This window comes from Hipposideros armiger, unplaced genomic scaffold (assembly GCF_001890085.2).
Source record: "Hipposideros armiger isolate ML-2016 unplaced genomic scaffold, ASM189008v1 scaffold_312, whole genome shotgun sequence".
NCBI lineage: Eukaryota > Metazoa > Chordata > Mammalia > Chiroptera > Hipposideridae > Hipposideros > Hipposideros armiger.
Genome location: NW_017731662.1, coordinates 1,558,822 through 1,570,792, shown reverse-complemented (window position 1 = coordinate 1,570,792; position 11,971 = coordinate 1,558,822). Strand labels below are relative to the sequence as shown.

At 45.4% G+C, this 11,971-nt stretch overlaps 1 protein-coding gene across 1 annotated transcript; it reads left to right on the top strand.

Annotated features, from left to right (window-relative positions):
• Nucleotides 1–10,720: 10,720 nt before the first annotated feature.
• LOC109392063 (40S ribosomal protein S15a) lies at nucleotides 10,721–11,179 on the top strand. The gene has a single exon (XM_019660159.1). The coding sequence runs from the start codon at nucleotides 10,748–10,750 to the stop codon at nucleotides 11,138–11,140; it is 393 nt and encodes a 130-aa protein (XP_019515704.1). The 5' UTR covers nucleotides 10,721–10,747; the 3' UTR covers nucleotides 11,141–11,179.
• Nucleotides 11,180–11,971: the final 792 nt, after the last annotated feature.

Below are 11,971 nucleotides of genomic sequence, written 5' to 3'. Positions count from 1 at the left end.
ACTCACTAAGCTATACTTTTGTATAATTTTCTTATATGGTTGAATTTTACAGTAAAAAGATAAAAAAGGCAAGGAAATGATTCATATATCAAAATATTATCGCATGTATAGTCTTCATTGGTCTAATCCCACATGGAACATTTAGTTGCTCTCAAGATTACTTTCTAAGAAACCCAAGGAGACCTGATACCACTCTTTTACAAACGTATAGGTACAGATATACACAGACCTTTCACCCTTGTGTGTGTGTGTGTGTGTGTGTGTGTGTGTATATATATATATGTAGATAGAGTTAGCATGATCATAAGTAAATTCGGTTTATTAACCATGAATTTCAAACAACACCAGAACATAGAATAAAGGGGAGAAGAGAATTAAATTTCTACCTGCCTTCCCCATCTCCTCCCTGCCACTTTACATGCGCTCTAATCTCGGGACATAATTGACCACTCCCCAATTCCAAACACAATTCCTGTTCTTCCCTCCGAGAGAGACCTTGTTCCTGTTGTTTCCTCAATGGAACACTCACACCTCCTCACAGCATAGCTGCATTTGCTGCTTTTCCGAGACCCACCCTGATCTCTACCTGGATCTGAGCTTTTTCTTATCTGAGCCCCATCACTATCTGGTATGCTCTTCAGGGGATTCATCTTGATCCATCTTAATTTATAATTACTTCCCCTCCTTTTGGAGGATACGATTATAAACTCACTGCAAAGAGCAACTGTATATCTCATCTATGGGTTTCTTTAAGGATGAGCACACTATCTTGGACAGTATAGTCAATGATAAATTTTTTTTTAAGTAGAAGAAATTTGTCTTGTCTTTCTTGGTTGATAATTAAGTTAATTATTTTCATCTGTTGCTTTTTTTCTTTTAAGATTTTATTGGGGAATTGGGGGGAGGGGAACAGCGTTGGGGAATCAAGGAAGGGGAACAGACAGGTAGACAAATTGCTGTTTTGTTCTTCAGCCTAGTTGTGGAGGACGTCGCTTCACTGGCCCATGCTGTTATGATCATTGTGCTCTTCCCGGGTGAGGCAATCGGTCACTGGTCATTGGTCGGCCACTCACAGCAGCTCCCTGCAGCCCACTGCAGCAGGGGCTGCAGCCTACACCGTCACTGGCGACTCATGGCAGCCCAGCTCCAGGTCGAGCTGTTGTTCACCATCTTAGCTGTAGAGGGCGCATTGTCACTGGCCCTCATGTGGGATCCAAACTGGGGCCCTGATGCTGAGAGCTGGCGTCCCAAGCCTACTCCTAACCAACATGCCACTCGGCCGTCCCCCACCTTCCTTCTTAATAATGTTTCTCCCTGGGAATTCCTCCAAGTTGAGCTTCCTCTTCGTTCTGTGGGGCCAGTTTCTGAAGCAGCCTTATGTTTTCTTCTGTGGACTTCCCTCTGCCTTACCTGGTTTCAGGAAGCAATTTCTTTCTAGTTAAAGCCCACCCACTAAGGTTTGGAAAGAGACCATCCTTGTTTCAGGCCTAGATAACGTATTTTATTCCAAACTTTAAGGAGCACGTGTTTCAAGAAGAAATTCCACGACACTTTTACTCTAAGCATTGCTTTTACAAGAAGCCCAACTCTGGCCATTGAGGGTCTTTGGGTCTCACTGTTGCAGGACCTCCTCCCCTCAGAAGGGTGTTGGATTCCCTCTAAAAACTGCAAGGCCGAGCATGTCTGCAACTTTAGTAACTATCAAAAAACCACCAGTGGGCCCAACCATATGGGGATAGAGAGAAACCCCAGGGATGACACATGAGAACCTTCTGCTCTTGTGCTAGCTTTGTGTTGATCATCCGCATTGAGACCATTGCGCACCCCTGACAGATGCCGGCCCAGCGGCAGGTGGGCTGCCCTGAGCCCTTGAGGTAAATGAAAAGATTCCTGCTGACCGAATGCAACTAAAGAACCGTCCTGTTGAGCAGACTCTTCTCATGGAACTGTTTACAGCACCTTTGGGTTTCCGGTTTTTCAAAAATCCACCTTGACCCTGAAATCTCTGAAGCACTTAGAAATTATGGACTTTGCTGCAAAAGGCAGAGCTTTTAGACTATACCAGACTGCTCGTTGCCTGCCCAGGGCCTGTTCTCTCCTTTAGTCACAGGACTCTCAGCAACACACCAGGTTATTTATTTATATAAATAAATATTTATTTAAATATGTTAAAAATATACTTATATTTAAATTTATTTATAAATAAATTAACTAAGTAAAGGTCAAGCCTTTGCGCAGATTAGGTGTCGCCGAATATGAGGGCAAGCCTTGGGATGAGGTCCTTTCCCCCACTCCATTACAGCTGAAACAGGGACACAATGGCTGACAGTCCAGCCGTGGTCTGGTAAGCTCAGTGCCAGGAGCCACCCACCAAAAGTGGCAGGGCAGAGACAGGAGGAGCCTGGGCACTGATGGCCTTTTGGAGCCACCATACCAGCTCCAGACACCTTCCTCTTTCTGGTACTTGAAAGAATTCTTAAGTCACCGATACTGGCCTCCTGTATGCACTGCAGAAGGCAACACTGACCAATGCTGTATGACCGCCACTGCTCGACACTGAGGAAAATCAGACAGAAGAAAGATGCCCCCTCACCTTTCCCCAATCCAGATGGACATCTTCTGGTTTTTAATTGTTTTCCCCATATTGCCATGGAAATAACTTTAGCTAGAAACTTAAGGGGGGTGGGGGGGTGGCTAGGGGAATCTTTTGGCCCTTCCCCTAAAAGTGAAGGGAGCCTCACATTTTAGCAGCTGGCCAGTGGAGAACATGTTACAGGTGTAGAGCTGTATGATACTTATTATGTGTATAATGCAACTGGGGCTTGATCATCAATACTGATTCTAGTGGGAATCCACAAATCCACCTCCCTTCTCCCATCCCTGACTAGCTAAGTTAAAGGAAACATTTTAATGCTCCTTCTTTTTTTATTCTAATTACAAAAGTAACATTAAAACTCATTGAACCAGAAAACTCTGTAGATACATAATATAAATACAGAGAACACAGGGACATAAAAAGTACCAATAATCCCACCCAGAGACAACTTTAATGCCATGGAAATAACCTCTCAGATCCTTGTAGACAGACATATACACATATATGCATTTATTATTAAATGGTACAATTGTGGTATTGTCATTGTGTTATTGCCACCCCTTTACAGTGCATGCAAACATCTTTCTATTTCAGTGTAACAAGTGTGTCTTTCCCCAGCCCAGCTCCACCCAGGTACTGGACCTGGGACTGTTTTTCCCATACCACTACCTCCCTCTCTGTTTCTAGAAGGGTTTTCAAGGTGGTGGCGGCCTTCAGAGAACAGCACTGAGGCCACGGCAGTCACAGCCTCTTCTCTGCACTGTAATCAGTTGGCATGGCTTGGGGCAGTGGCGGGCTGGCTGGCTGCCCCTGGGCATGCAGACTTTTCTGGCTGACACCAACTACCCCATATAGTTCCCGCACCCCAGCCCCTCAGCTCTCCCAGGATCCATCTCTCCACTCCACCCCAGGCCTTCAGCCCACTCAGTACACTCCAGGGTTGCCTGCCTCCCTAGCCGCTTTCCAGTCGTTAGAGGTACAACCTCACTGCTTCACTCCACTGGGCTATTTCATTGTGGTTCCCCAATAAACTGAACATGAACTATGTTTCCCCCTGCCATATATAATAACCCTAACAACCCCAACTCTCCTTGAGACCGTGTGTACACCACTGACCTGGAAGAGGTTTCCAGGGCAGTAAATACACCAATAAATAGGAAAGGGCTAATCCGTAACTGCTGTTGAACAGATCTCGAATAGGACCCTGGAGTGTGACCCTGACTCTCTCCACTTGTAATTTTTATGATGCCAGAAACGTTAGCTTCAAAAAACTGAAGAGGTTGAGTATATGAGGTAATTTCCAGCCAAGGACACACACCAACTGTTTTCCTTTCACATTGCTGGGGTGCAGATGATAAGATTATGACCACCCTGCAGAGTCTGCAACAAGTAAAGCCCTCAGCACCTCAGAAACGCAGAAGTAATGTGCTATTTTACCATTCTCCTAGATGAGTCTCCAAGGCTCTGGAGGGAAGAGGAATTCTTCTCAATAATGGCTAACATTTATCAAGCACATATTCTATGCCAAGCCGTTTTCACATATTATTGCACTTAATCCTCACAAGCACCCATGTTGCAGATAACTCTTATTATCCCTCAGCCACCCATTTCCAAAAATGAGATGATTTGTTTTAAAAGTTCACCAGCTATTTCAGATTCAATTTCTACACTTCAGCCTGTTCCAAAAGTATTGTAGAACGTAATAAATATGGGGATTCCATTGGACTTGCATGGGCTCAAATCAGATTTTTATTTAAGCCTTGGACGGGAAAGTCCCTGGAAAGAACCAACTGGGAAGTTAGGTAAGTCACTTCCGAGGACATAGCCCAGGAAAGAATAATAACCCCAGGATACTTATTCCAAAAGGGAAGTTCTGATGTAAAATATCAAAATCTTAGCCAAGTAATTCTTGTAATACAGAGGACAAACTTGCACAGTTGGATGTCAAGACTTATTATGAAGCTATAGTAACTAAGAAAATATATTGGTGCAAGGATAGAAGATAGACAGACCAGTGGATAGAACAGACACTCCTTCCCCCCACTTCCCCACACCACCCCCACTCCCCCACAGAGACCCTTGGCTTCTGATGAAGGCAGCACTGTGGGGTGCTAGTGGGAGGAGATGAAGTCTGCCCTGGAACTCAGCCCATGCACAAACTCTCCCAGGGGTACTCTGGATCCAATTATAAAGGCAACTGAGGACAAAATCAATATCTCTTTGACCCCAGGGTAGGAAAGTTTCCTTAGACAAATCACAGAAATATTGATAAATTGGATATTAAAGTTAAGAACTTCAGCTCATCAAAAGATATCCTTACAAATGTAAAAAGTCAAACCACAGAATGGGAGAAGATATTTTCAACACATATATCGAATAAATAACTTTTACACATCAGTAAGAAAAAGAGAGATAGCAGAGTGCAAAAATTGGCAAGGCCTTGAGTAGGCACATCACAAGTGAAGAAGTCAAGTGGCCAACAAACAAAAAGGTGCTCAAACAAAAAGTCTCCTTAGAAATCCAGCATGTGAATTAAAACTACAAGACGGGGCCGGCCGAGTGGTGCGATGGTTAAGAATTGGCTTGGGATGCCAGAGGGCCCCGGTTCGGATCCCACATATGAGAGCCAGTGACACTGCCCTCTACAGCTAACATGCTGAACAACAGCTCAACCTGGAGCTGGGCTGCCGAGAGTCGCCAGCGGCAATGGCGTGGGCTGCTGCCCCTGCTGCAGTGGGTTGCCATGGGCTACCGTGTGTAGCCAGCAGCTAGCATGAGTGGCTAGCAGCCACAGTGAGCGGCGTCCAGAAGCTGGCGACTGATCTGCCTCGCCCGGGAAGAGCGCAATGATGGTGCCAACTTGGGCCAGTGAAGCAACGTCCTCCACAACTAGACTGAAGAACAAAAACGACGCAACTTGTCTGTTCCCCTTCCCCCAATTCCCCAGCACTGTTCCCATCCTCCCAATTCCCCAATAAAAAATCTTTAAAAAAACAAACAAACAAAAAAACCTACAAGATGAATCTAATCAAGTCTTCAGCCCTAACTATGGTAGCCCACAAAGTGGCCTGGCCTGCCCCAGATGTGTCCAACATGATCCACTGAGATATATGAAAAAAACATGAGAATTTCTATTTGTCTTTATCATGTCTGTTTTCATTTTCTACTACCCTATCATGATCATGTCTACCCTGTCATGGATCCATGGACTCTGCAGTGAGTCAGCTCTTCTGTATAATGTGCTAATCAGAAGTCAGACTCACAAACCTCGGAAGACAACAGCAGATGGATCCTGGAGAGGCAATATCTGCCCTTTATCTCTCCCTGCTGAGCTATGTGTGTCTCCCAGGAATTCCCCCAAGCAGAGAGCAGTGGTCCCTAACTCCTTGCAGGCAGTTTCTTCAGGGAGTTTGGTGGACTTGCCACATTAGAGGAGTCTTAGACTTGTAGTTCTGTCTTCAGTCTGATCAGCAGTCCAGGTATTGGTCAGAACTCACAGAAAGGACCCCACCCCACTCACACACACACACACACACACACACACACCATCACACCATCACACCATCACACCATCACACCATCACACCATCACACCATCACACCATCACACCATCACACCATTCACAATAGCACTGAACAGGTTGTGCTTTCCTGGCCTCTGGTGGTCTCCGTTTCTTGGTTGTTCAGGCCTGCCATGTACAGGTGGACAGATTGTACGCTGCACAAGGTGCCATCTCTAAGGAGACATCATTCACATTGTAAACGTGATACAATTATACTTACTGTGACAATTGTCTGGTATATAGTAGCATCTTGTTCTAACAAAATCAGTACTGTATGACAATTTCAGACCAATGTAAAATATCTTGAGGAAGCGATGTCTTTTTAACTCCACAAAGGCACTGTGGGCTAATAGCAGCCACAGCTACATGACACCTCTAGTAGGTAAATGTTGCCTTACAGCTATATCCTCGACCGCCCCCCCTCCCCAACCCCTGACCTAATGAGGTCACAAGGAAGTGACTCAGAATGCTGAGACCCGGAGGAATGATATCGGTAAAGCTTCTTCAAGGGAGTGTTTCGGAATGGCAAGACCCTATGGAATGATATCGGTCATCTCCCTTATCTAGATGGTCGCAATACAGCAACGCCATTCTGGGGGTTTTGTGTGAGAGTATGAAGGCACAGCACATGCTGGAATACAATGGGGTAGGTTAATGGAAAACAGCCATAAGGCACGTAGCACATGGGCTTTAGAATAAATCAGTTTCACTTCCTTGAAAAATTTCTCAATAAAAGCTACGCATTGGCCCGATTCGGGGCTGAGTCCTAGAGAGGCTGTAGCCCCTTGGCCCTGCTTTAACTTTATACTTGACTCTTGTGTTTCTTTAACCCTGCACCGCCCCTCTCGCTCTCCACTGCCCTTGCCACGCGGGATGTGACAGGTAAAGAATGGAAAGGAAGGAAAATGCACAGAGTACTATAGATTCAAACTCTTCTGGAGAAGAGGGGTCTTGTGAATACCCTGTACAGTGCAGGGGGGCTTTCCAGACGGAGCCAGAGTTTGAGTGCTGAGTCATTAGCACAAACCTCTAAGAGAAAGGGCCCAGAGCTGATCTACCTGCAGACAGTCACCTTTGTTCATGACTGGCAGTGAAGAAGCAAAGGGACAGAATTATGTCTTTCCCCACCCCGGCTGCTCTCCCTTTCACACAGAGAAGAGGAGCTGGAAGAGGCAGTCACAGCTGTGATGTCAGCCCACAGAGAAGCAAGTGATGAAGTCTGGCTGTCCTGACACAAGAGCCAGTTGTTGTCTTGAAGCCTCCCATTCCCCTTTCTCCTGGCAACAGCTCCCCACTTTCCCTATGGGGAATAAGTTCCGCCTCATTGTGCAAAGTCTCTGGAATTTCCAAACAAAACACACTGTCTTCTACTGGTTAAAGGGATGTCACATGACCCAAGCCGCCAGACGTACTCTCCTCCCTTTCTGTGTGATGGTCAATTTTATGTGTCAACTTGACTGGGACACAGGGTGTCCAGATATTTGGTCAAACATTATTCTGGGTGTTTCTGCAAGAGTATTTTTGGACGAGATTGACATTTTAATCAATGGAGTAAAGCAGGTTGCTCTCCATATGTGGGTGGGTTTCCTCCTGAACAGGACAGAATAGAACAAAAAGACCCTCCCGAGTAAGAGAGTTCTGCAGCAGACTGCCTTTCGGCTTCATTTGCAACATCAGCCTTTCCTGCCGGACAGAACTTGAACTCGAACATCGGCCTTCCCTGGGTCTCCAACTCCAACCTGCAACTGACGCTGCAGATTGGGCTCGTCAGTCTCCATATTTGTGTGAGCCAATTCCTTATAATAAATCAATATCTCTCTGTCTCTCTAAATACACAGAGACAGAGATACAGATACAGAAACAGATGTAAATATATCTCCTTCTGATTCTGTTTTTCTCTGGAGAACTCTAATACATCAAGTAGGAAGTTAGGTAAGTCACTTCCGAGAATATAGCCCAGGAAAGAATAGCCCCATGATACTTATTCCAAAAGGGAAGCTCCTCCTCTGGATTTTGATGCATGAGTATAGACATAAGGATATAAGAATAATTGAACATTCATTCCAGCATCCCTGATGGGACTGTCAGGAACCTAGTTCCTGCTACCTAAACCACCTCCAGAGATACTCTCATTCTTACTCTTTTCCAAAACTTGTTCTCAGTCTTCCTAACAATTCTTTGATCCACCCTATATCTTCTCTTAGTCTACAAACATTTACTAATTGCCCCTTCTATTCAAGGTAGACCTGCTTTCATGGAACTTATTTTCTAAAAAGTCCTTTTCTTCTTAAGTAGGTTAACTCTATCAAAGAGTTGACTTCTGTTGCTTGCCACCAAAGAGTCCTGACTGATACTAACCTTCCCCCTTCAGAAACAGCTAGCTCTGCCCCTTCTCTAGGCCATCCTGGATAAGACAGATGCCGGTCCTCTAGAAGAAGTCAGAGGAAAAGATCCTGTGCAATTCTTGAAAGCCACTTCTCTATGATTACCTCAAGAAAGAAACCTGAGACTCCACCTGTGGACTTGTCTAATGTATTCACTTTAGGAGAATGAATGATTCAACAGGAATACCTACAGAAGAGTGGCCTCTCAACTGGATGCCCTCAGTCTAAACCATCTTTTCTCCTCTCCTGCTTATGACCTGAGAAGATACATTACAATGAGCATCACATTGCTTTCACCTCATTACAACCACTTGTTTCAAGTTAATTTTTATCTCCAGAAGCCTTTTTAATGTCCTCCCCCTAAGGCCCACCGGATTTATTCTGGGATTAGATAGGAGACAAGATGAGGGAAGCTGATGGAAGTGGCCAGACAGGGCTTTCTCATCAGGTAGCACCCGACAGTTATTTAACACAACGGAAACTATCTTGCAGCAAGTAAGTGTGTTGTTTGCTCACTGTGGGGGTTTCAACGGCGGCGACTGGGAATTGTCACAGTTTACTTTAGCACTGCTGGCAAACTTTGGAGCCAGTTTGCATAATGCAGTGTCTAAAGAACATGATTCCACTTGTACAGAGCATGTTTGCAGTTAAAAATAGAACTCAGTCACATAACAACTCATACATAAACCGTGAGGCTGGGGGTGGAGCAAAATTAAATAACAGTCGCTGGGGGTTCCTGAACACCTGCCCCAGTCACTCAGAGGCTGGCCTCTCCGGGAATTGCCAGCACACTGAAGCCAGCCCTGCCCTGAAATCAAATGGAAAAACTCAACTGCCTAACTGACCCAGTTAAATCAAGAAACGTGAGTGCATCTATAAACAGGTGGCGATTCAGGTGGCCTCTTCAGGGCAGGCCTCCATGGGGATTTAGCTCTGTGTTCTGAAAGAATTCACTGTTGTAGATCCAATGGCAGACACGCTGGGTTTACAGTTGGAGTGAAATCTGAGACCAAGTTAGGTCTGAATTCCACCCCCACTGATGCGTTTTCACTGCACCTGCAAGTGTGACGCTTTATCCAGAATGCACCAAGCAGGATCCTGGCTCCTCCTAAATACAAGCAAGAGTCTGGTGACCCACCACTCTGCCTTACAAAGAGCTAAGAATTACAAATGTAAGATTTAGGTTTCCAGACCAGAAAACACATTAAAACATGGTATAGATCTAACTGGGAAGGTTGCCCCAGATAAAAAGGAGTCTTAAGCCTGCATACATATAAAGCTAAGCCATCAGAACTATTGACTCTGTAATATACTACCAGAAAAAATGATGTGGGGAACATAAAGAAAAGGAGGCTGCCTCCTACCCCAGCCCTGCCCTCCCAGCCTTCTGGCCTGGCAAATTGTTTCTCTTCCCTCTGCCTCTTCTTCTCCTCTTTAAAATTGGTCTGCAATGCCTATTTCCCTTCCAAACTCACTAAAATAGTGGAAAGCTTAATTGGACACTTGCATCATTCATTGTTCCTGGTTCTGAAATTCTAGAACAATAATACCCTCTGTGATCCACAACCACCTGGGGAGCTTATAGAAATTACAGTACCTGGACGGCATCCTGAGAGATTCTTGGGTGGTGGGTCCCAGGCAGGGGTAGATTTCAAAAGCTACCCAAGGTGATTCTAATGTGCAACCAGGGCTGAGAACCACTACTGCTTCCCCAGGGAAGGGTGGCAGATGAAAGACACGTGGATTCTCCCACCTGCCTCCTCCAAATCGTCAAATGGTTTCCTTCCATGGGGCTGGACAAATTGTCTCGTTCCAGACCTTCTCTCACCAACTTCCCTCACCTCTATGCCAGTACCAGTCAGCACAGGAATGAGCTAAATATCTTGGAAAGGTGGCTGGGAACGTTTTATTGTTTTTAATTGAAGCAAAACCTGAAGTAGCTCTTAAGTGTATTACAGACTTTACCTCAAAGACATTTATCTTTTAGGATTTACTCAGTACTGGAGCATTTGCAACCAACCAGAAGGTTTTACACTTCTGTCTGTGCTGCCTTCACACGCAGCTGGTGACACTGCCCCCTCTGCTGTGCTATAGGTCGTCATTAGTAAGGGATGCCTTGGTGTTAAGCACCCATCCTCCTATAAAATGTGAGTGAGTTAGAATGGAGGATCTGGCTCTTTCCGCCATCTTTCCGTGCGGCCAGAATGGTGCGCATGAACGTCCTGGCCGATGCCCTCAAGAGCATCAACAATGCCGAGAAGAGAGGCAAACGCCAGGTTCTTATCCGGCCATGCTCCAAGGTCATCGTCCGGTTTCTCACTGTGATGATGAAGCACGGTTACATTGGCGAATTTGAAATCATTGATGATCACAGAGCTGGGAAAATTGTTGTGAACCTCACGGGCAGGTTAAACAAGTGTGGAGTCATCAGCCCCAGGTTTGATGTGCAACTCAAAGATTTAGAAAAATGGCAGAACAACCTGCTCCCGTCCCGCCAGTTTGGTTTCATTGTACTGACCACCTCAGCGGGCATCATGGACCACGAAGAAGCAAGACGGAAACACACAGGAGGGAAAATCCTGGGATTCTTTTTCTAGGGATGTAATACATATACCAAATAAAATGCCACAATGGACTCTGGTGCTTCACTCGGTCGTTTTGAACTTTGCAGCAGGAGTAGCAAGAGCGCCTGCGCGCTGTGCAGCCTTTGTTAAGGGGTGGAAGCCTGTTCCCTGCGGCGAACAAGAAAGCCTTGACTTGGGATAACTCAGACCATCCTGCACATGGCTCAGCGGAGGAGGGGTCTGGCCCTGGATGGTTGAATGGGGGTGGGGGTGGGGGGGGGTCCAGGTGGTGCAGCTCGTGCAGCTCTCCTTTTGGAGTCGCATGTTAACCCTGGAAGGAGCGGTGCCTTGACGATACACCTTAATACACCGTGAGCCTAAAAATAAGGTGTGGTTATGGCTCCCTGTGTACATGCCCAGCCGGAAGAAGACAGCTTGAGCCCACAGCTCCAAGACTCAGAATAAATTGGGATGCCATGTCGATAACATCTTAGCACTATGTGTTTGTTAAATGTCATTTTTAAAAAATGAACATCTCTTAAAAACCAGTTTTACTGTAAAGCTCTCATAAGTATATTCCTGGAACTGGGGTGAATTAGTTTGCTGGACCACTTGACCTGGGGAACGCTTATATAGAGCTCAGCCACCAAATGACACGGTGGCCTCTGGAATGTTCCAGGGTTCGGGGCAGTGCTGTCCAGTACGCATGTAACGAGCCACACGTGTAATGAAACTTTAGTGACCACATTAAGATGAGAAAGACAGGACTGATTTTTTTTAATAGCATTTTGTTCAAAATGTTAAAATTTTAATTAATATGAAAAAAACAAATTTTACTTTGAAATCATTTATTGTACATGTATT

Bases quoted from the DNA above. Each gene is read 5' to 3' on its own strand.
- LOC109392063 (XM_019660159.1), top strand. From the start codon at position 10,748: ATGGTGCGCATGAACGTCCTGGCCGATGCCCTCAAGAGCATCAACAAT.